At 32.5% G+C, this 26,677-nt stretch overlaps 1 protein-coding gene across 2 annotated transcripts in view; it reads right to left on the minus strand.

Annotated features, from left to right (window-relative positions):
* LOC126742111 (serine/threonine-protein kinase tousled-like 2) overlaps positions 1–25,518 on the minus strand; it is a 175,342-nt gene extending 149,824 nt beyond the window's left edge. The window contains exons 1-2 of one of the 2 annotated variants that reach the window (XM_050448661.1): positions 25,141–25,518; positions 17,974–18,035 (exon numbers count right to left, since the gene is read on the minus strand). In XM_050448661.1, coding sequence (XP_050304618.1) covers positions 17,974–18,004 — 31 coding nt within the window. In that variant the 5' untranslated portion in view covers positions 18,005–18,035; positions 25,141–25,518. The remainder of the gene's footprint in view (positions 1–17,973; positions 18,036–25,140) is intronic. The other variant, XM_050448663.1, reaches the window with a different exon arrangement.
* Between the last annotated feature and the right edge of the window lie 1,159 nt (positions 25,519–26,677).

Consider the following 26,677-nt stretch of genomic DNA (forward strand, 5'->3'; position numbering starts at 1 on the left):
GGAAAATCAAACTTTCAATAGGGAAATTGATTCGATTTCAAGTCAAGCTTCAAACAGTAAGAAAGTTCATGTAATAGCTAATGTACTTATTACGAAAGATAATGATTCAACACAAACCATTTCTCCTGACATTGGGATAATTGCGCCTTCAAACGAACAAATAGGTACCGATTCGAAGAACAAGACACCTAGCTTTTCACCAATAGGTAAATGTATTAGTGACTTCCTTAAAATTCCTGATAAGCCTGAGGGCAAAAATAAGCGCCAAGTTGAACGTGTATCTTTTGCTATAACTTCACGAGCCTACCAGGAAAATTTTGAGGCTAAAAAGGCTTTTAAGTTGGAGGAAGAAAATAAAAAGATTGAAAAAAACGTAAAAGGGAAGAAAAAGCTGCAACTAAACCTAACCTAAAAAATAAAAAAGTTTGTAAATTAACCGAAAATAAACAAGATGCCGTCTGCTCGGTCTGTAAGAAACGCATAGCCAAAAGTAAACATTAGACATGTAATATTTGCCATAAAACGTTTCATAACATATGTATCTCAAAAAACATAAGGAGCATATCTTCAGATTTATTCTTATGTCATAACTGCTACCAAGAAGAAAATGATGAAGACATTAATAGTGAGGAGAATTTTGAGGATTTAGAAGCAGAACAAAATGTCTTCATTGGCGAACGAAGATTTAAGGATCTGGCGAGCATGGCAAATATAAATTATCTAGAAGAAGAAGAAGATGAAATGGTAAAAGCTATCGACTAGGAGGAAGTAACATGTCCGACTGACATGTCGGAGAATATTTTAATTGACCAAAATCAAACAGAAAATGAGGAAATATACGAAAATAATAAATTTTATAGTGAGCAATCGGCGATGATCTAATTGAATTAAACGCAGACAAACAAAATGATGAGGACGAGGATTAAGAAGTGGATGAACTTTTTGCTTTATATAAAAATGAATATAAACATTTTTAATAATGATTAATAATGGAATTTGCCTATATTACATGTTTGTAGACTAAAAAACTGAGTGTAACGCGTTTTTACCTAAATAAAAAATTAAAAGATCGTACCTTGCGTATCGTTTTTTAATTGTCCAATAACTGCTTTCAGTGTGTCCAAAAACTAGAAATTTTGTCCAATAAATTTTTTTTTGTAAAAAAATAATTACTCCTTTATCTTAATCTTGTTAATACTAGTGTATAAATTCAATATATTTTCGATCCAAACTAGCAATCATTCAGGTCTCTAGGTAAAAAAATATTTTTTTTGCGTAAATTCAAACTTTGTAAAATCCTTAAATGTCCAATAACTGGGTGGTTTACCCTACCTAAGCTGACATTTTCCGGGGAAAATTAAAATTGAATTATTGACCTTTTAATTACGCCACCTAAGGGATAAAATTCAAACTCAAAAATTATTTTCAGTATTTTCTCTTGGCCAGTTTTATGATGTCAAAAAACATTCCGAAGATGTCAGATTACATGACAGTTCCCGAGATATAGCCACGATCGCTTAGTGAAAACCCCTGAATATTGTATACTTAGATATTATAAAATTTTCAACGAATCCCAGTTATATAGCCGCAGCTATAGAAGTAGTGTGGCGGTAGAGAGAGCAACATCCAGAGCAGGAATCCATTAACATCCACAGCGAGATCGGGTCAATAAGAGTCTCCGTCGAGGCTGCGGAAACCCGAGGTGGGGTGCCGGAGGGGGGTTTGGGGGAGGGAGCATGATGGGTGGCTTTCCCCCCGTTCGGGTGGGCCAAAAAACCCCTTTAACCAAGTGTCCCCCCTTTCGCCCCTCGCGGCCACCCTTTCGTCCCCCCATGCTCTCTTACTCCGTTTGGCACTGTATGCATGCACCTGGGAATCGATCAGCGGGTTGTCTTGTGTCCCGATTAGATCGGGAACGATGCGCGCATTTTGTTTTATATGCGTATACGGATCTTTGTTATGTATTGTTCTCTATCCGGTCGCACCTCTATGTAATGTTTTTGGGAGAAAATTGATGGCGAAGGGGCTGGAAGTCTGATGCACTTTTGAGGGATGCTAGTGAGTTAACACTAACTTGTTCTCTTATGTCTTTGAGCTACAGCCCCTTTCTCAACTTCCTCTTCCAGCAGCAAGGGACAGTTGAAAAAAAGGTCGATTGGTAACGTAGACCAAAAATCAACGTTGAATAGACATTATAAGAGCAACATAATGATCAACGCAATTTCGCGATCAACCTTCGCAACAACGTTAGATAAATGTTGCATTCTGATTTTAATTTAAAAATAAATTATCTATTTTCAGAAGGCAAATGACATTCAAAATAAATATTGTTACTATGAAACATTTGCAAAAGTTAATACACAATTAGCAAAATTCAAAAATCATAAAAAATCTTTGTTACAATGCAGGAAAAACGAGGTAGTACCAAATTATATTTCAAAATCTGTTAACGGTTTACAATACTTATTAACCGAAAATAAATGACATGCATTACTAGAATAAAAAAATTAATTTAGAAATGGAATATATACATTGAAAAAATAGAAAAAAGGATTTTATTGCTATTCCATATGAAACTTTACAAAAAAAATTAATTTAATTCATAAATCTATACAAATATAATTAAAATTAAATGATTCATAAAACTTTATCTTATAGTGAATTTGTGAATATTAACTTTAATTAAATTACACAACTTGAAAGTTTTTGAAAATCTGTTGAGGTCAAAAAACATAAATTAAATTAATTAAAAACTGAAATTCAATGACCTGAGGATTTATCAAGTAAATTTATTGCGAAGAATCTATTAAATTAATTAATCAAAAATTTCAATTCTCAAAAATTAATAAATATTCATTAAAAAAATTAAAATCCGTTAAAAGGGACTTATTACATTTACATATGAAACTCACTACAAGAATATAATTAAAACTTAACGATTTAAAAAACCTATTCTGGTTTTTGCTAAATTTAGTCATTTACAGTTAATTACAAAATTTGAAAATTTCAGCAACTTTGTTTAATGAATAAATATGCAGACTTTTTTTAAACAATTAAATTTTAATTTGTGCAGATTTATTCATTAAATCAATTTTTAATCAAGTCTTATGTGTAAGTAAAATAAAATCTTTGTAGAATCCTAATAAATTAATAAAATCGTAATAAATGTGTCATATATAAATATAATAAAATCCCTTTAATAAATTTTAATTTTTCTGATGAATATTTATTATTTTCAAGAATTAAAACTTCTAATTAAATGATTAATTTGTTGCATTTTTCACTAGGAATTTACTCGCTAATGAATCCTCCTTTTAATTAATTAAATTTTTTTTTGCTGGATACTCGTTAATTTTTTAAGAACTAAGATTCTTGATTAATTCATTAATTTAACGCATTCTTCACTATACATTTACTCCATAAATGCCTAGAATCAAGTTTCTCTAGTTATTAAATATTGATTTTTAATTAATTTAATAAATTCATTATTTCAATAGGTCTGCACAGTTGTTCATTAAATTAACATGGCCGAACTATTTAAATTTATTTTTTAAGGATAATCGGAAATTTTATTAAAATTAAAATTAATTTGATCATAAGATCTAGTTTACAAAATTATAAAATTTTAATTTTATTCATGTAGATTTATTTATTAAATTAAGATATATGCCAGGGGCTTTAACCTTATTGATATTGCTATTTAAGTCTCATTTTTCCATAATTATTAAGGACATTTACAAAAATAAATAATAAAGCCTCAGCAAAAATCAGTGATCCAAAGGAATTTTAAACACCTCAGGCCTATAAGTATAGCTCCGTTAATATCCAAAATCTTGGAAACATTTATTCACCAACAAATCATATTTTAGAATTTTATTACAACTTCCAGTTTTGTTAGCGTTTTTGATGAAATTAGAAAAAAATAATAAAAAAAGAAACAAACATCTAAGTTTCATCTTCCTTTTTATCTTGTATAAAGCACTCAACGTTACAGCTGATGATTCACAACTGTATCTGTAATTTTCACGCCAAAATCTTCCTAAAGCTCAATGTAAGTTTAATCGGGATTTAAAAAAGTATTGACAACTTTTCACAGGACCACAATTTAAAATTAGATGCTTGTAAGTCTTATAATGAATGTTCACCTAGCAGTAGTCAAAGGGGTCAAAAACCTGGGCGTGTATTTTGACAGTGGTCTTACATTTAAAACTCATATTAAAAATATTAAGCCTAAGAAAACCATATGGACTAAAAAATAGTTTACCATCTAATATTAAATATTATTTATGTCATTCACTAGTACTGTAATGTTTTGTAATCGAATTCCGACCGAATCAACTCAAAAACTCGCCTTCTTCATCCAACTTCAATAACTCCTCTTCTAGGAGTCTAAAATATCATAAAACAACCATAAAAGGTCTATAATCTCCTAACAAAAAAAAAATGAAATCAGGACAAAAAAGTATAATAGGATAACGACATACACAAGGGGAACTTAATCGATTCTCGTGGATAAACTGTACTTTTCGCACCTGCAATAAAACGAGTCCAAGTATGGTGCAAGAGATAAAATGAAGTTGAATCGGGGATTCCTGGGGAGGGACTTATTCATACTTTTATCATTATCAGCTAAGTAGTTTCTAGTTACAAAAATGTAAAAATTTGACTTACTGTAAATCATCCCATCACCAAATTAACTGGCCTATCACAATGCACCAACTAGTCTTAACAACAACAACGAAAAAAAAAACGTAAAGGCGATCGTACACTAGAAAAATTACGGATACTTCCACCAAGGAGATCCGGCGACAAGGCGGTTAAATATGGCCGATAATAGTGGGGCGGTTTATTATTGTCAAGCGAAGGATCCTCGTGCACTTTGGCCCCAAATTGCGCAAAAACGGCGGCGGGAACGTTTATTGTGCCGGATCGGATCGGGGTGGCGAGAGAGCCGAAGACACGCGAAAGTGGAAAGCAAAATTAGCGCCCTCTCCTGTTTCACATTACGAAATTATATCTCCCTTCTGTCTGGTAAATTTGACTCCGAACACTATCAGTTCCAGCGACGTACTAACCAGGAGACAAACCAAATACCCGGAATAATGTCATTATTCTGGATGAAATGGTGTAGGCGCGGAATATCTATCATTTTGAAATATCTGAGATAACGTACAGTAAATCTGTCGAAAAAAAGGCCGTTTTGACGAAAAAGTACCTACACACTTTTTTTGCAGAAATCGTTAAAAGAGCATTCAAAAAGCTTTCAATATCGTCTCAAATAGGGTCTCAATTACGCAGTCACTTCTTAATTACGCTGCGATTCTGCTCATTAATTGTAAGAATTATGTATACAAGCTAATCATCTTCTTTTTTTGTAATTTTTTTTTATTTTTACGAATATACTTGCATGTACAAATGTATATCACCGAGTTTATATCATCAAGTTTTCCAACTTTGTTTATATTATTATTACATTATGCACTTATGTACTTCTATGTATTATTATTGCAAAAGGATTTTTATAAACGATAATGATCTTTTTTTTGTGATTTTTTTTATTTTTACGATAGTTAATTTAATTTTATTAGGTTTTCAAACTTTGTTTACATTATTATTACATATATTATGCACTCATGTACTACTATGTATTATTATCGCAAAAGGGTGATTTACACGTCAATGTATTTAATGAATAAATTATTGTATTTAATAAATAAATAAGTAAATAAACAATTGCACCTATTGTAAATGTGTGAAATAATAAACAACAATTTTTTTCGTACTTTATTATTAAATGAAAAAACCTTATGTAACCCTATCAAAGTGAGCAAGCATAATAATTTCTAAAGTAATAATTTAAAAGTAAGAATTACAAACAACTTTAATTATTAAACATTAATTAATAAGTAATTACAGTTTCATTGTAATTATAACCACATAATAGTGATAAGCGCAACAAGCTGACAGAACGAGGATTAATGTAAATACAAAACATTTGAAACGAAGATTATCATGAAAGAAACAACTTTCATTGAATTCTTTCACAGTTTAACAAGGAATTTTCCAACAAGATAATTTATAAATTTTTTTTAATTATAAATGTTATACGACTGCGCATGAACATTTCAGCGCTCTCTTTTGACCAATGAAGTTAATATTCATATATTATTTTCTTAAATAATCATATAATATTTATAATTTTTTAATTATTGTTCATTATTATTATTTATAATTTTGCAATTGAAAATATTTTTTTTCATTGTAAATATGGAAGAACATTTTTAAATATTTTGAGTATGAAAAAACTTGATTTCATCATGCAAAGCAAAATGTTCGTAATTGTGCACGCTATAACGAGCGAACGGTTTATCGGGCAAGAAAATTTTTTAAATGAATTTTGTAGGTTTTTTTGAGACGAACAACTTTTTCATTGACAATGTTGCAATAAATAAATTTTTTTTATCCCAAAAAGCGAAAAAACACTTTTTTGGGTACTTTGGGCGCCATCTACTTTTTGCAATTTTCATCGCCGCAAGTGAACTCAATGAGAAGAGTTGTAGAAAATAATGTTCGGAATCTTTCGCAAAAAAAAGTGTGTAGGTAATTTTTCGGCACAAATTTGACAGATTTACTGTACAGTCGTCGAACTATCACAACAGTCCAGACTAGTTTTTTTTGTAATCTTACAACTATACAAAGTTTTTGTGGAAACACATAGAGCAGTGACAATAAAGTCGACGCATCGACTAGATTTATTTATTTATTTATTTATTTACGCCATTCAACAGAAATACATCCAATTACTGAATGGGAAAAAAAAATACATTTACAATCAATAACAATAAGGAAATGCTTAAAAAGAAAAACAATGAGAAAAGTAAAGAAAAAAAAAACAAAGTTTTACTGAGAATAGTGATTTCTTGAATACCATGGAAAACCAGAAGAACCTTTCCTTGCTGAACCCTTCCTTGCATGTCCCTAAATACATGACAGCTATGTTAGTCCAAGACGACTTGTGTGAATAATTAAATTTTGCTAATATGGTTAAATTTGAGGATTTGTTGAGAGAGGGTGAATTTCAATTATCACTGATAAAAAACTTAATCTATTTTATACATATACAGGCCTAGTTTAGGAAGCTTACTTTTATGATTACCACTGAACTCTAAATTATTGTTAAAAGGAGATTGACACATAGACTATCTTCATTAATATTCCGTATATACTCACTCGGAACCGTTGTAAATTTGTTTAATCTTAAGCTTTTAATAAGTGGTCCTAGTATAATTACTTCCAACTCGAATACTCTTATAGAATATATCTGCGTAGATTCTCAGGACAAAAACAAATATGAAGCAAATGTAGTACCCTCGGGGATATCAGATCATGAAGCATAGTCAGATCAACAGGAATATATTACAAAAGAAATATCAGCGAATTTGCTAATAATTGTCAACGAACAGATCTGGAATCTATAATAGTAACTCCAGGTCCTCTGGAACAGTTCAATGATAAATTGGTTTGCATATTTAACGAAAACTTTCGTTTAAATCCAGTTGCACCTAAAAATAAAAAATCTTGGTTAAACAAGGGATTAAGGATATCTTCTAAAAATATAAGATTTGTACATACTCCTGGGTGAAATGTCAAACCGAACTACTAAAGTAGTACTAGAGTTGCAGAATTGATCAGGCAAATGAGGACTGGAATATAATTAATATTAATGCTAATCATTTAAATGATTTTTATTGCACAATTGCACATATCGCACGTGGTCCTGTTCCTATCACTTATTTAAAAAATAATTGTTTCTGACTCATTTTGCCTTAATAGGTTTATTCACTGCAAATTTCTACCAAGTTTGAAACTGTTTCCAAGCCATTCTTGATGCGCATGCGTAAAATATTATAACTTTATCGATTTGACACCGTCTGTGCGAACATTAAACACCGGTCGAGTGGATTCTAATTTAAAAGAAGAAGAGTAGAAATAATAAAAATAGAGAAATAATTTAAAACAAGAAAAGTAACCTCACTTTTTTATGCCAGTGGGAAATGGGAAAATAAATAAAATATTACAACCTTAAAATAGGTGTATATTGCTAAAAGAGGTTAAAATTGTCTAAAATGGCCGAGAATTCTATTCTATTAAATTGGTACACAGTTTAGTCTAAATAGTTTTGATTTTTGGGCCTTATCCGTTCTTCAAATAAATCCTCTAAGTCTGTGTAGGAATCAGAAAATTCAGATTCTTCCGACCAGTCAGACTCACTATTTTCCTTAATGCGTATTTTTAGACTATTCCAACAATTATTTAAAATTGTATTTTGAATTGTTGGAAAACGAATATCAGGGATTATATAAAACACAAACAACAATTTAGCGGTTTTATTCATATTCAGAAGATCGGCGTTGATTGGCTACACGAATTCTCTGACACTTTGCTTGAATCAGATGACGATCTGAAATTTATGTAAGAACATCAAACTTTTACATTAAAACCTATTAGAAGTTCTATCGTCTATTGCGCATGTTTATTTGTCGAAAACTTGTTTTTTACTGCTGTGAGAACAAGATTTAAGACTTTTTTATTGCCTAATAGATCAGATCGCACCTGGTTCTGATTCTATCACTTATTTAAAAAATATTTCTGTTTCGGACTAATTCTGCCTTTTTAGTAGAGGCATTTTTCCAGATAAGGTACAAATAGCTTTGGTGAGACCTCTACTTAAAGGGGATAATATTTATTTCTTCCATTGTAAAAAAAAAGAATGGTGGATTTTCTTCAAAAGCTTACATGTTAAATGTAATGGCAATTTGGACTTCAAAGTAATAAAAATACTTGCGATGCAATAATTAGTCAGATTTCTCCAAGGCATTTGACTGTGTGGATCCGGGAATATTGCTCCATAAACTGTCTCATTACGGTTTTAGACTGGCTACAATCGGCAACAAATTTTTTGGGGTTAAGTAGCAAGCCACAGCATTGAGCATAGAGTTCCCCAAGACTCAGTGCTTGGACTTTTATTTATCTTATATAAAAATGATCTGACATTTTTTGGCTCATTCGCTGTTTACAAGGAATACACATTTACACAATGTAAAAAAAAAAATTACATCAGCTGTAAAGACAGTAACATTAAATCTGGGGTAAATTTCTAAACAGGTATATTTTGCGTCAATGAGTCTCAGTAAATTTTTGGAAATTCAGAAGCAACCCCAAACCTTCTTTGAATAAGAATTTAATCAAACATAAGGGAATAAAAAATGTTCAATAAACTTCCTTTGGAAATTAAAAATTTGAAGTCGTCGGGCTATCACAGTTCAGCTTACTGCCCATTTACTTAGTTTGGCTAGTCATACAGTTTTTGCTACGTCACAATGACAGATGTCAACTGTCTCTGAAGGCAAATAGAACAGAAAGCATAAATGTCACTCGAGAGGTGTAACTATACTCAGTCAAATAAAACATTCTGGATGTAATGGTGAAGGCCTTTACAGAAAATTTTAGTAGTGCTCTGTAATTGTCAAACATCATCCAATAATGGTGCTGAATGTCTTCTTTCTCAGGGAGTCGATTCTTGGTCCACTTTTAATCCAAATAAATGAAAAATAAAATTTACTTTATTATCTTATAATACACGACTATTCTATGGAATTGTTTTGACCAGCAAGTTCTAATATATACTATTCCCACTGATTTTGAAAAACTAAAATCTTAGTGTGACTCAAATCTTTCTGGGACATCCTATAGTCTAAAATATTTCCATTAATTTGTTTGTTTTCATTAGACCAATTTTTGATTTCCGAGCACGAATACACGTACCTACAGAATTTTGATTTTGCCGCATTGAAACTTAACTAATTTTCACAAAGCCAATTAAATAATTTATGAAGTCTTTTTGTTATGTTCATTTTCATTTCTTGTAAGTTCAATTTGTAAGTAAACCAATGCTATACTTTTACTATATTATGTAGTTAAAAGTCCCTGCAGACGAGAAGCATTATTTCATGGCAATCATCAATGGGTCTCGTGACTGAGGTGGGTTTTTATGTCAAAAAATTAGTAAAATGATCATTTTTTACAAAAATTTTCTAACGTTGCATATCTCAATCATCATCTTTGAATCCCTATAAAATAACCAATTAATAATTCTCAATTTATTGAATTGTCAACTGGAACGCCTTCAAATGTCCTTCTCAACATCGAGTCCACCTGCCTACCCCAAGGACGTCGCTGTATCGGGACTCATTCATCTGGAGAATATCTTCTTTGTGGAACGGGCTTCCACCTCACATATTTCCCGACGCATACAACCTGCAGCGATTCAAGATAAATGCCCACAAATATCTTCGCGCAAGCACCACTCCAAGAGTGACATAGGACTTTCCTCTTGTGCTTGTGTTTACCATATAAAAAAAAAAAAAAAAAAACTATATCGATATATTTATTTATTGAGAAAATAGCTCAACAGTAAACAATTAATAGGCTGACAAAATTGAAGCTTTAAGGTAGAATCTCTGGGTGTTCTGAGCCTCATATTGAATTTACGAAAAAAAAATGCATCAATGTAGGCAACATTCATTAGCAAGGACAGTCCATTTTGCCTTGGTTGAATTAAAGATAAATTATGGAATATGCTTTGGGGATTTTGTAGCCAGTATCTATTAAACTCTCTCTTTGTTCTCCAGAAGAGAGCTATTAAGAATATCTGTGGAAGGAGACATTGAATACAGTTTATCTTAGAGATTGTCTTTAATCCATAAAAACCGTCAAAGATATACATCCCTGAATCCATCTTATCTGACACGAATATGAAATATTTTGTTGCTTTTACTGTAGGTTTAATTTTCAAGTGCACTTTTAACATTTTAGTTTTACCTGAACTATTTTATATCTTATTATTTGCTTTGTCGAGGACAGTTTGCCTTTTGATAATAAAGCTTATTTAGAATGCAACCTAGAAGGAGAAATCCTATGTCTTGTCCTCTTGAACTTCTTGGTTTTTTTATTCTCTTAAACACCACTGTCAATCTCTCTCCGAAGTTCATAACGTCGATGGTTTCAATCTGAAAGCGGAACAGTGCCATAGCTGGGAGGGATGAGAGGCGCAGGGGTATAAAGGGCGAAATCCGCGAAGAAGACTGAAAACGGGAAGGGCGCATTGTCGGACGAGGAAATCGCAATGTACCTCTACGCGGAGAGCGACAGCAGCTCAGCTCTGGATCGAAAAGCCCGCACGACCGCACATCATTGGTCAGCGTCAGCACCCAGGAATGCAACAAGTGGCCCACTCCCAACCTATAATGCACTTTTATCACAGTCTACGCGGTTGCCACGTCGCTTCTTTTATTGGAAGAGTCAAGGAAATTCGTTTAGGTCAACAGTATATAGTCAATTTCGACGTTTAGTCTCTCTGCAATAATTAGAAATATGAAGTATAGTCAAATCAGGCGAGTAGAGGGAAGGCTGAGTTCAGTTCCCAATGCCAAGTAACCCTGTTGGCAAAAAAATCTGTAAAGTTTATCCATAAATTCCTAATCTACTTCCCTTTCCTGGCTTCAAACAACTTGTTATCCAAGTAGATATTCCTGAAATTATAAAAAACTTTAAACCGTTCAACAATAAAAATTCTTCTGGCTATGATGACGTCTCAGTCAGGATCCTTCTTCACCTTAGCGCTGCTGGCCAAAATGTCTCTCTTGATAGGGATGAATTTCCCAGCATGCTTTGATTGTGCCTCTTTATTAGCAAACTTTCGTCAAATTTCTCTTTTTCCTTCCCTAGGTAAGCTAATAGAGCAGAGCGGCTTATCAAGAAAAGAGTTCTTACATTCATCACTTCAATTGTTCTCTATTTGGCTTTCAACGTGGACAAGCAACATCTGAAGCTATCTTTTCTCTTCTAGAAGATCGTTTAAGTCTAATTCATTTAAGTATAAATAAAAACCTATCAGTGATTGTCAGAAGCATTCGACTGTGTCGATGTTTTGCTGCAAAAGCTTGAGGTTTATGGGTTTAGGGGTGTAGCTTTCAATTGGTTTAAGTCTTAAATGATCATAGGGGCAGTCAGTATCCTATGGAGGAAAAACCTCAGTGTCATTGCTGAACAGTTGTGGAGTGTCTCATAAACCCCTGAACTCTTTGGCTTTTGATCTACATTAAATCTTGCCCCTATTAGGCTTTTTGCTGATGATACTTCGATAGTTTGGCATAGAGGTAATGTTAAGATACTAGAACAAATGATTAATACTGACTTACTTTCAATAAGAACGTATAATAGCAATACACTATCCTTTAACAATCTATTTACAGACTGTTAATTTGGCTTTAGAAATAACAAATCTACATTTTCAATAGATAAACTACACTCACCCAAAATATCATGGAAGGATGAGAATTAGGTGTGGATTCATATGCTTCTTCTTATGACCTCACTAAAGATTGTGTCCCTCATGAAATCCTTGACTGGAAATTAAAATTATATCATCTGGATGTTAATAGTGAGTCATACCTTCAGGGATGGCTCATGCCTCATGACTCACTCTCGGTTGTTATCAATATATTGATTTTATGAACAGTATGTCAACTGGGAGGAGCATGGGTCATGGTGTTCCACAGACTTCTATCCTTGGTCCTCTGCTATTGCTCATATACATTAATGATTTTCTAATGTTTATTTTTATAAATTTACCTATTTTTTATATTTACCTTAGTTTAAAAAGTAATTCACTTCAATATACCTGGTGTTGTCTCAGACACAAAATTTCTAGGAATTATTTTAGAGGTTAACATGGAAAGAACATGTTTATCATCTATCAGGCAGACTACGTAGAATAGTTTTCATGATAACGTCCTTAAGAGCTATTAAATCCTTGTCCACTATTTTGTCTGCCTACCACGGTTACTTTTTTGCAAATATGTGCTATACAATTCTGGAATGGGGCCATTCTAGACATGCACAGGAAATGTTTAAGCTTCAACGGAGATGTATCAGGACCTCAGAGACCTTCATATACACTTGACAGCTTTAAATTTATTCAGATAAACACCATTACAACACCAGACGTAGTAGAAATATTATCGCTATCACAGGCTCTCTAGAACCAGACGAGGCTCTATTATTGTATCCAGTTCATTAATGTTATTCCAGTCCATATAAGAAATCTTGAAGCCAAGATATGGTGCCTTTTATTCTTTTGAGAAATACTTGGAAAGCAATTTTAATTTTCTTTGACTGATGATTCTAAATAATGTTCTTGTTGCGTTAAATTAATCTTTGAAGTGTTTGAGTATGGATTATCGTTGATGGGGCTATATCCAGGTGTGCATTTTTGTTTTATATTTTCGGATCTGACTTTGTTTTCTGTTGATTCTCTATGAAAGTTTGTTCTCTTTAGGTGTTCTGTTTGTTAGATTTTATATTATAAATTGTGTTTAGATTTTAATGTGTATTAATTCAAATTTCTAGTGTTTTATATTTATTTCTAGCCATTAGAATTACATTTGTTGACTTCTACAAACACATACTGCGTAATGTATTAATAAATACTTGATTTGACTTTAACATACTGAAAACTAAAATTAAACTTCAAATGTTCTCTAGCTAAGATCTCTTTAAACCATAATCAAATACTTCCAGCTCTAAGTGCAAAATTCCTGGCTCTCCTGATATTTTAAATTTGAGGAACACATCAGGAGTCTTTCGGTAAAGCACTATTATAGTTGCCTTAAGAAATTTTTCCAATCACTTAGAGTCACTTGTACTGATATCTGCTTAGTTGGCTTTCACATTGCTTATGGAGGAGCATTCTGGGGTTGTTGTAGTACCACCAGTTTTTCTTCAATATTTATCTTACAGAAACGGGGTCTAAGGTTTAAAATGGCTTTTAGACAGTCTTATAAACCAATTTTTACCTCACAAAATGTTTTAACTCTACCATGCTTCAATTTGCTTGCTTAGTCTATAAGAAGCATTCCAATTGACTTGGCCTTGCTTGATCATATCTTACAATGCAAGTAAATTATATTTGATTAATGATTCCTAGGAGCACTTTGGTAAAAGTCTTTGGTAGAAGATTTTATTAAGAAAGCTCTTAATTATCTTCCCTTAGGTCTTTGCTCTGTGAGGCAGACTATAGTATTCTAATGAATATTGTATATTTGTTTTCTCCCCTTAAGTTATTGCAGACCTGCTGTTTATATCTTTTTATTCTCCCTGATGTTATTTTAATTTGTTTATATGTATATTTATTTATCTGTTTTTACTTGTAATTATCAGTTCAGGCATGTGACGTTCAAACTCCTAATTTTGTGTCATTTATATTACATATTGTTTTTTTTTTAATGAAATAATAAAGCATTTTTTGATTGATTGAATGACTTTAGTTTTGTGTATGGTAAAAGTACCAACCATGCAATCTTGAAATTTACAAAAACGATAACAACTAATCTTAATAAGGGTAACAAATATTTGGGGCTTTTTCTGGACCTGGCCAAGGCATTTGACACAGTATCTCACTCCACACTCCTTGATATAATAAAATCAAATAGAGTACAAGCGACTATGTTGGATGACTTTGTCAACTACCTCAATGCTCATATGCAAGTCAAGAGAGGAGAGGTCCTTGGTAATCAATTTTTTGGTCAAAATATTGGTGCACCTCTTTTAAAACTATACATAAACTCACTTTTTAACCTCAACATTGATGGTAAAATTATTGCTAATGCAGATTATACTGCAAGGTTTTTAGGGGCTTAACATGGCAAGACCTCTGTAATAAGTAAGTATGGATTGGACACAATAAAAAAGAGCTTTGGACACACATAAATTATCCTTAAATGTAGAGAAAACACACTATATTGTTGTTTCACTTACAAATGCAACCCATCCAAATTTTGATGATGTCATAAATTTAAAGATTCATTTGCATACATCGCTTTTTGCCTGGTAGATCAACGTGCATTAATCTGTGTGCATAACACTGTGCTAAGGCATTTGATAAAGTTAATCACAACTTATTACTGCAAAGACTGGGAATGCTTGGGTTTTCTGAGTAGGGACGACAGGTTATGAAGTCGTAGTTCATAAATAGATATCAACAGGCTAGGACGGTACAGTGTCTATTTCAAGAGATTACTGCAACTTCAGGTGGTCCACAAAGCGTTAATTTGGGTCCACTTTTTTTTATATTCATCAATGAACTACCCAATTGTATTAAATATTTATCTTGATGATTTGAGAATGTTTAAATCTATTATGTGTTTGGATGAGAGCAGTGAAGTGCAGTCTGACTTGAGTGCAGTATGTGCTTGGTTGAATGATTGAAAATTACCTATAAATATTGAAAAATGTTCAGGTATTTCATTCACTAGAGAAATAGGCTATTTTGCACAGGTCTGAGTGTCTGAGTGTCACCAAGATCCTTCTTGGTGTTTAGTTTGAGAGTGGTTTTAGACTCAGTAGACACTATGGATATTTTGTTTATAAAGCTTATAAAGTATTAGGTTTTCTTATGAGAAACACTAGCTATTTCAAAAGTACTAACTGTATAATTAAGTTCTGTAATGGATAACCCAGAGATCCTTCTGAATAAGCTGTAAGCATTTTATGGCTTCAGAGGAGTGGACCTCGCTTTCTTTACATCTTACCTTACTAATAGACGTCAATGCATTGGAAACTATGGTAATGTCTCTAGTATTTGTCCTGTAAAGTTTGGAGTCCCACAGGGGTCAGTCATCAGGCCTATACTATTTATACTTTATATTAATGATCTGTGTACCTTTCTGAAGCCGAATCCCTCTTTTTTATTTGCCGATGATACAATATTGCTTTCATCATCTGAGAGTCTTGAGGAACTACAGACCAATATGACTTCTGTTATATCAAGGGCCAAGAAATGGTTTGAGGGAAATAAACTTACCTTGAACGAAGGCAAAACTCAGAAGCTAATTGTGTCAAGTAGGTAATCCTTGAGTCCAAAATGGAGAGTGTGTTAAACTGCTGGGTTTGATTGTGGATGATGGGCTAACAGGGCTTGCCCATATCGTGAGTGTATGCAAAAAACTCTCTTTAAGCATATTTCTTCTGAGCAGCTTAGAGGGCTTATAATAGGCGGTCTTTCAAGTGCATACTATGCATTTTTTTATTCACACATTTCATATGGTGTAATTTTATGGGGTAACTTTTCTCACTTAATAAGAGTGTTTTGACTCCAGAAGAGAGCTTTGAAGACGATTTTAAATCTTCACTGTAGGGAGCACTGTATATGAACCATTTTTCATAAAATTAAGAATTTTAACCCCTCCTTGTATAATATACATTCTATCATAACTGTCTTAATTAAATTTATAAAAACAAAGATATTTCTTTTGTAAAATAAAAATGTAGATTTTCACTCTTATAACACAAGAGGTGCACAACAAATACGTCCCCCTTATTTAAAACTACAAAAATCAAAGAATAATTCACTGTCCCTTAGTCTTTACAACAAATTACAATATCTCCTAAAAAAATTCAAAGTACTCATCAGAGATACTCTTCTAGAACACAACGTTTATTCTGTTGATGAGTTTATAACCATGCCTCTGAATGAATGACAAATGTGCTCAGATCTTCACAGATTTTTGTTAAATTTTATTGTACTTTTTTATTGATATTATAACTTTGTTCAGCAACAGTATTTATGTTCTTGTTAAGATGTCATAACTTTGTACTTGTTTATATTTTTTTGCCTATATTTAATATGTTTTTATTTGTATTTGATTTTAACTTTGTATAATACTTATAGGTATGTAACTTATTTCTTTTTCTTTTAATCTCTCAATTGTTATTGAACTGTATTTTTAACTTCTGCATACACTGTTTTTATTCCTTTAATTTTATGACTTGTGTAAGACTGTAAGGTTACTCGCATCAATAAACTACTACTACTACTACTATGAGACATCTTGAGAATGCTTCTGTTGTGTGGTCACCACAGGCAGAGGTCAATATAAATTTAATATAAAGGGTGCAAAAAAGTTATATCATCCTTATATGATTTTATACAGAAGAAACGTGTCTTTATCTGAGTTACATCATCAGGAATTGCATCTGCTCCTAAATACATCGGAAAGCGTTCTACATCAAGCCGTTAAATCGAATTTCTTCCACGCCACTGGTTCACTATATAAAAAAATGAAAAAAGGAAAGACCGAAACGTGTTGCACGACCCCGGCGATCTTCGAGCTTCGAAAAACACTCGAGCCTAAACGGTCTCGCAAATTGGTTCGTCCACCTGACACCAGATCACGCCACTTATCGGCGGCGCTGAGTTAACAAAGTTAAGGAGGCGTTCACAGCAAATTTACTTTGCTCGCTCCCTTCTTTCTGTCTTTTTCACTGTTTAACGCTCAGGAATTGCGATTATATGGTTTAAATTGTCACAGTAGACCGTGAGGTACTTATATAGGTTAGTTATATTAAGTTGTTTGATTAGGGGCGTTAGGTGTAAGGAGGGATGTCAGGATGTGGAAGAAAGAATGAGCATTTCTTTACCAATAATTTGACTTAAGAACGTTTCTTGTAGGTCAAAAACTTTCTGTGTTAGAGGAAATTTTGTCAACCTAGGTCCACCAAATTTGAATATCAGAAATGAAAATTTTGCAAAACAAAAAAAAAATAACATCAAGTTTTTAATATATTAGCACACATGAATAGAAACCATTTAAATAGAGGAATTCTTCAAGATGGGTTTGTGGGTATAAATGTGGTTGTGAATTAAGGAATCAATTACTTATGGCAGTTTAGATTCGCTGTATCAAACTTTCTGTTTTCTTCCTTTACCCTCTCATCAAAAGAACAGGGTCCTACAGAGATTTTCATATATATTATGTATAACCTCGAATTTATTTTAGGAGTGCCGCTACGCTCTCGTCGAAGGGCAAAGAAAAGGATAATAATCAATAATACGAAATGAAAAGTTAGACTTACCGCCTCCAGAGAAACTTCGGTTATCTGCCATTTCGCGTTACGTCCCGCGACTCCATTCGATCCTGAAATCGAGATTCGTCATGTTAAATTGTTGTATGGCCGGGGCGACGCCCAATTTATATAACTATGCCGTAAATTGATGACTAAGCTGGATTACTTTCTATAGGGGGTGGCTTTCTATGGGGGTGCTATATCGGTTAATGTATATTGAATTAGGGTTGTTTATTTAAGGATTGGTTTTTTTCCTTGGTGTTTTCCTTCTTGAAACCTCACCGTTATGTCACATTTTCTTAGTTAGAGTAGTACTTTCACCCTTACCAGATTTAGGATTATATAGTACAATCCCCAAACTATCAAGGATTCAAGGAATTTGGACAACCTTTAAGGTGCTAACTAGATAATCAAAAAAGTATTTATTTCCCAAAAAGTACAAATCAATTAACAACTTATAGTACAGTCCTGGAGCACAATGGACCAAAATCTCAGTGTGCACCCTGAATTAATTAGGTATTCTGGCTTAAAAATTGCATTTACTTATTTTTTAGACAATGTTAATTTCATTGACAAAATTTGCAAAGTTTAGCTAATAATTTTACATTGATATACTATTAAAGCATATTATTTTGTTGCAGATATATTTGAGAATATTAATTTTATTAACCAAGGATCTATTTTATTTTTTATTTTGTACATTTTTTATTTCTTTTGGAAATATGTTTACTACTACTTTGCGTAAATGCAAATAATACAGTTGCAATATTATACTTGACATTTTTAGGTGACCTTGTTCTGATAGTATGATGATTTATAACACTGTTATCTTATATTTCTAAAACTAAATCTAACAACATTCTTATGTTTAACAAGTTATACTGTTGGATGCAATTCATTTTTATATAGAATAACTTTAAGAATATATTTTTCTGTTATAAATAAAGGTCCCAAGATACTATTACTTTATATGATTTTGCCATGTCATGCACTGGTCGAACAATATACCTAGATATTTAGTGTTATTTTTTCTAAGGATTTCTTGTGAGCAATTGCATGATACACCTACCTTACAATTACAGTCATGAAGGATAAGTCTCTCTGTATTTGGAAAGGTTCTGGAGGACATTGCAAAGGTAAGAAAATGTGTTTTTTCAACATTAAAGGTCAAGAAGTTCAAGTCCAACCAGTGTTTAATTGTGCTCTCACACATATCAAAAGCATTGACACATGTCTGGTCCCGAAGTAGAAGGACAATGTCATCAGCAAAACATATTATAGACTTACCATCAGTTAAAAGCTCGGTGAAAGGATTCACATAAAAACAGAATGGGGCTGAGCACTGTGCTTTGTAGGACACCACACTCAACATACAGAGGACAGAGAGGACAGAGGTCAACTTGTACTTATTTTTTTGGTTAAGTAAGACTTAAATAGATGCAGTGAGACCCCTCTTATACCAACATTTTCAAGTCTCATTAACAGAGTGAGGTGTTCCACCTTTGACAGATATAAGAAAACCATTAATGGCTTGAGTACTTTGTGAAAACTGTCAACTACAAAGTGTGTGACCTCAGCAATTGTATCCTCAGTGCTGCGCTCCTCCCTGAAACTATACTGAAATTTGGAAATTAATTGTTGATTTTTTAAGAAATCACTTTCTCAATTTTATACACTTTTCAAGAATTTTATTAATATTACTAGTAATGACAATTAGTCTGTAATTTGTTTTTTCATTTTTTTCCCCATTTATGTATGAGTGTTATAGTTGATGTCTTAAAAACAATTGGAAAAATACCAGTAGCAAAAACGCAATTTATTAAATGCTTTAAAGGGTCCAATAGGAAAGAGTGACAATTTTTTAGAATATCAGCCGAGACTTCATCATCATCCTCCATTGAGCAATGTTTTAAAGAACTAATAGTCAATATTAGTTCATGATTCGTAATAGGCTTAAAAAATATAGAGTTTTGGCTTTAAATGTCACATTCATACGTTAAATTCGTCAGCCATTATGAGAGGATCAGAAATTTCTTGGCTTTTATCATTTATTATAGACTTTATACTTTTTTTAACAAATTACAGTTGGTAATTTCTTTTACAGTTTGCCACATTTTTTAGGGTTTTTTCTACCCTCGATAAGAGATTTGTAATATTGGATCTTGGTTATATTTATGAGTTTTGACAGCTTATGTCTGTATTCTTTATATTTATTGACAAAAGCAAGATCTTGGCACTTTAGAGCCACATTTTTCTTTAATTTGTCTCATTGTCTTATAGAAGTAACAAATCCTGTGGTTATCCAGGGTTTTAAACACCTAATATTAGATTTAATTCTAATATTTGTTTAACAGGATCTAATGCTTTCCTAAAGTTTAGTGATTAATTCAGGAGCAATAATATTAGAGTCATCACACTGTACAATATTTTGCCAATTCACATTATTACAAAATGCCCAAACTCAAGCTCAACAGTGGTTTTCAACTAACAAGTTGCTACTTAATGCAGCCAAGACCAAACAAATGGTGTTTTCTATGAAAGAAATTAATATTCCAAATCAAGCTGAGGTGAGCTTTTTAGGTATAACTTTAGAACTCTTGCGGGAAAACTGGAGAAAAATCTTTTTTTTTGTTTTTTTTTTATTTATTTACGGACTTGCCATTTTACAATAAATAGAACTAATTATCAATATGTAATTATTGTCAAATGTATCAACTAATTATCAAATGTATCAATATTAAGTAGCGATCTTAATTCACTATAAGAATAATCATCTCTGATATAACCACACCTGTAACCAATATAACGAAGAAACTTATTCTGCACTCGCTCAATTGCATCAGTTACATGTGTTACATAACAAGGGTTCCAGATAGGTGAGCAATACTCCAGAACACTTCTAACTAGCGAGCAATATAGTTTCTTTATCGTAAAAATTGAAAAGTCCTTACTAGACCGTACGACGAAACCTAACATTCTATGAGCCCGAGAGATAATACCCGATATATGAATATCAAATGATAATTTGCTGTCCAATACAACACCAAGATCCTTAATTTCATTGGTAACCTTTAAGTTAGTATGGTTGATGGAAAAATTGTAAAAAATAGGACTTTTTACTTTTGAAAATGATATTTGATAGCATTTTTTACGTTAAGGTCCATATGATTTGCTTGACACCAGCCATAAAAATTATCAATGTCTTCCTGAAGAAGCTTAACATCAGTCATGGTTCTAATAGGCCGAAATATGTTTACATCATCTGCAAACATTAGTACCGAGCTATTTTTTATATTTTGAGGTAAATCTAATAGGAACAAATTGAACAGAAGGGGACCGCAGTGTGACCTTTGAGGTACCCCTGATGAAACAATTATAGGTCTAGACACCGAACTACCATATTTGACTCTCTCCATTCTATCATTCTATCAGTTAGAAAAAGATTTAACCAATCAGCTACCCTACCGCTAATTCCCAAGGCCCTTAACTTTGCAACCAAGAAATTATGGTCCACTCTATCAAAGGCCTTGAAAAAGTCAGTATAAACAGAGTCGACTTGACATATCCTTGCTCCATATTGCTTAAAATAAAATTTATGTACATTACAAGATTTGTATTGGTAGATCTATTTTTTATGAAACCATGTTGCTCACTATTAAGTATACCACGACAATCACTGTACAGTTTTTTAGTAACAAGGGAGTCAAACAGTTTAGGTATTTCACTCTGAATGCAGACTCCCCTATAATTATCAACAGCCGATCTATTACCTGATTTAAATATGGGTTTTATATTGCTCACCTTCCAGAAATCTGGAAAAATTCCTGATTCCATTGATTTGTTAAAAATCATTGCTAGAGGAATAACCAAAGTGTAAACACATTTCTTTAAAAAGTAACATGGTATTCCATCTGGCCCAATACTTAGTTTAAATGGCATTGAATTTATTCCATCTATTATATCAATTAAACTAAAATGATAATAATTTACATTTATACAATTTTGAAAAACATAATTATTGGAATGATCTTTTACCGGCATTTTATATACACTAGAAAAAAAGTCAGAAAATAGATTTACAAGTTCCTGATTATTATGACTATTAATGCCATTAAATTTAACTGTTTGAGGCAACATAAAATGCTTTCTTTTTTCATTAATAAATGACCAAAAAGATTGAGGATTATCATTAATATTGTGCTCTACATTATTTACAAAAGCATCATAGCAATTTTTTGTAAGTTCTTTGCACTTTCTTCTAAGTGTTACAAATGTTTCAATCATAAATTTTACCTGACTCCATGTACAATTTATGGGTTTTCTTTTTTTCTATGACCATCCTACATAGTTCAGTGCTAAACCACTTTGGAAAGGATGAGGTTTTACATTTTTTAAAAGGTATAAAATGCTGAATACACTGAAATAAAATGTCATAAAATAATGACACATAATCATTTACATTTAAGTTTGCAAAATAAGTTTGCCAATCAATCCCTGCAAAAAAATTATTTAATGGAAAATAGTTACAATTATTATAGTCATAAAAATACTCTTCATAGTTACTGGATATATTATCACAATTAATAGGAACTGCAAAAGTTATGGCAGTATGATGAATACTATTTGGCAGTAATGTATCAACAGCTTCTGACACATCTATATCTTTTATATCCGAAAAAACTAAATCTAAAAGAGTATTCCTACTGTTTACTACAAAGTTAAGTTGATACATGTTAAGAAAATTAAAACAGTTAGATAAACTATTTGCTGGTGAAGTAGCATTGCACTGTACACTAATACCTGTTACTTCATTCTTCCATGAAACTTCAGGAATGTTGTAATCTCCTGTCACAACAATCCTACAATTATCAATATCAAAATATTTACTAAATAAACTATCCATTGTATTGCAATGAGATTGATAAACTTCTAATTTAGATTGGGGAGGAATATATACACAGCCTAAAATAATTATTTTCTTATTAATTTTTACTTCAACAAAAACCTGTTCAACATTATTTTCAATAATTTTGATTGCAAGTTTTTTGCTACCGCAATTAAGACGCCGCCTCCACGTTTTTTACCAGTCTCTCGCCCTCTATCAACTCTGTATATGTTAAAGTTTAATGGTCCAATTTCCGCATCCTCAATGTCCTTATTCAACCAAGTTTCACTCAACATTATAATATCATAGGTACATGATAATGAAGCCTGGGAGAAATCGAAAAGTTTTGTCCTCATTCCACCCACATTCTGATACTTAAAAAAATGATTCTTTATTTAAAAATTCTCTGTGTTTATTAAATATAAAGAGCTTAATTCCTACATTGAGAGGCCAAAATTTAGTGTCATATATGGTATCCTCAAGATGAAATGGTACAACTACTACAAATCTTTTTAACTTTGTAGTCTCTGACGGTATTTCCTTGACCATAACGTCAACAGAATCAAAATTGGGTTTTTTCATAATATAATCTTTAACCATATCAGCAGAAACATGATTTTCAATCCTATTTATATAAATCCATGCTCTACGTTTAGCAGCTGTAAATCCATTTGATTGGTTATTGTCATTTTCAATAACTAAAGGGGCTTCTCCCAATCTTTTCTTAAAACTTTTTCGATGGTATCTAAGAGTTTCAAACTCTTTTGCAGGAGCCGCCATTTGTTGATCAATTTGTGAAGCATGATCTGCAAATGCAATTTTCGAATGTCTGTCAATTTCATCATTAATTACAGATTTTTGTGGCATCCTCAGCAACTGAGTAATCTCGAGAACTGTCTGCTGATGTTTTTCGCATTTCCTATTTATCTTAGATATTTCATATGCCAATAGTGCTTAAGGACATTCAGCGGAAGTTAAAGAGAGTATATGGACTCCAAAGAAGAGCAGTAAGAATGATGGCAGGCCTGAGGTAGAGGGAAGACTGTAGGCATGGGTTTATAAAATGGAAGTTGACAACTGTTAATTGTGTGTTTGTGTATGAAAGTTTGTTATATGTAAAGCAGAATATCCAGCATTTCATAAACCCATAAAGATGTTCATAATTATCCTACTAGAAATAGGCAAAATGTACTTAAATCTTGCTGGCGACTTGGAAGGTGTCAAGATGGACAATAAAATTTTTTAATGCTTTACCCATGCATGTAAGAAGTAGGCCTTTTATTAGTTTTAAGAAAATAGTTAGGAATCTTTTAATAGAAAATGCATTTTATACTTAAAAATATTTTAATTACAGTTTTAATGACTTACAGTTACTTAATAATTACATTTAGTGTCTTTCTTAACTTTGTACTGTCTATTGAATTGCATTATTTTTATGCATTAAAGCTAATGCATAAAAATAATAGTGACTAGTTTAGTATTAATTTTTAACATTAATAAAGATTGATTTATTGATTGATCTTGGATAACTTTAAATTAGCTTGTAAAATGATGTTATTATATTGTTAACTTATGAAATAGGGTATCCCATCATTAATAAATAATTAAATACATTTTCAAGTATAACTTAATTGTCTTACGATAAGAATTTTTTTCCTGCTTATTAGTCAGAATCTGGGTTCTTATGAGACATATTTTTTTATATTTCCAGGCTTTCAGTCAGTAAATACAAAAACAATAGCAACATTTAGGGATATAAGGGGAATATTCATTGTAATTATAGAATATTGCTATTTTCAATGACTACATACAAAAATAATAGTAACATTTAGTAATAATGGAATTACATTCCAGTATTGTTCCAGGCACATTCAAAGTAGGCACTCACACTAATCTTAAATGATTCGATTATCCTGTAGTGATATCAGATCCCTAAGTTTATTATTCCCTTTTCTGTTCCTAAGACCTCCATATGCATGTTATAGTAATATATTCAATACAGTATTCTAAACAGTTGCCATCTAGGTATACAAAGGAATGTTCTAAGAATATTAGTAAGACTAATTCGGTTGGCTGAAGTAACTATGGTTCCCACCATAACATGAACAATATTACTACATCTAAATGTTGCTAATTTTAAGCCTAAAATTGATTTAAGAAGAAAAAGGTGATTTCCAATTAAAAAATCCCCATTTTATACTGGGATGGCTGAACAATAGCCATAAAATAGACATGAAAGGTCGTGTATAATTTAGTTGAATCTTAAAGCAATGAAAACTGATAAATCTTACCTTCTTATTAGTCCCAGTTGATCGTAAAAGCTACGATATTATCTTTAGCAGTCGGTTAAGCCAACAGAAAAGTCCACACAAGGATAATAATCACTAAAATACCCGAAAAAACTAATTCTTTAAAACCCAATGAGGGAAAGATGGCGACCGATCGCTAGTTGCCGATCATTTTTTACGGCTGTTTAACCGTTTGTTGATCAACAAATCACCGAAATAACCTCGAAACGACGTGCCGTTCGGGTCCGGCAAGGGACGATTTTTCACTATATTGCCACCTGAATTTCGTTGGATACGAGAAATAAAGAAAATCACCGGAAAATCTTACATTACGGTGCGGGGAAAAGAGGGGGACGATAACAAAAATCTGAAATTGATCCACTTTTTCTGAATTGTTTTGCATATATATGTATATCTATATATATATATAGGACGAACACAGATGTTAAGATTTTACGGTGACAGGGGGCTCCCGTCGGGAAATCGGCGGTTTCAGTGGGAAAATAAACAAACTATAATACCGGCACGCTTGAGCCGCCCTCTATTTTCACCTTCGCGAAAAACCCTTTGATTGAATTATTTGAATTAATATCTTGCGCTTTTCGTGATTTATCGGTTTATATTAATGGGGCCATAAACGCTTTATGGTGTAGTAAAACTTAATTGGGGGCATATTAAAGACTAATAATTTAGGCAATAATTTATTATTAATTTTATGCGGGTTGTGGTTGTTAACTATAGGCAACCCATTAAGCGTCAATTTACGAGGGACAAGTCGATGGTAATAGGAACCCTGTTATTTCCCGCGAGATGGCGCCATTAATTTTAATTTTGTCGCCATCTACGGGTTTTGTTTTAAGGCAGTTTTGACTTAGCTCAAATCTTCAAGGAGGAGGGCGACCATCATGGGTGGCGTGTGGCGGGAAATTTAAACCTGATCTATTGCGCGATATTTGCAGAATAACAGAAGTTGATGCGTTAACTGAAGAGTGATGAGACGTATAATTAAATAGAATTTTTTTTTATTATAAAATTAAGAATATACTTGTTAATTTAAAAATACCCACATTTTATTAAAATTGTTAATTTTGAATTTGAAAGAAAAAGAAATGTTGATATATTGCATATCTCAGACATCCATCATCACTTTCTTCAAGATTTTTTTTTTTTTTTATGGTAAACACAAGCACAAGAGGAAAGTCCTATGTCACTCTTGGAGTGGTGCTTGCGCGAAGATATTTGTGGGCGTTTATCTTGAATCGCTGTAGGTTGTATGTGTCGGGAAATATGTGAGGTGGAAGCCCGTTCCACAAAGAAGATGTTCTCCAGATGAATGAGTCCCGATACAGCGACGTCCTTGGGGTAGGCAGGTGGACTCGATGTTGATGAGCCGCAACTGCTAGACGCGTCCTTCTTGCCGGAACAGCCCTGGGTGGAATCAGGCCTGCCAGCTCAGAGGAGCACTTACCGAGATAATAACGGTAGAATAATCAGCCACCTTCCTCCTGTGCTCCAGACTATCCAGACTCTTTGTCAGTTC

This window comes from Anthonomus grandis, chromosome 11 (assembly GCF_022605725.1).
Source record: "Anthonomus grandis grandis chromosome 11, icAntGran1.3, whole genome shotgun sequence".
Lineage (NCBI taxonomy): Eukaryota > Metazoa > Arthropoda > Insecta > Coleoptera > Curculionidae > Anthonomus > Anthonomus grandis.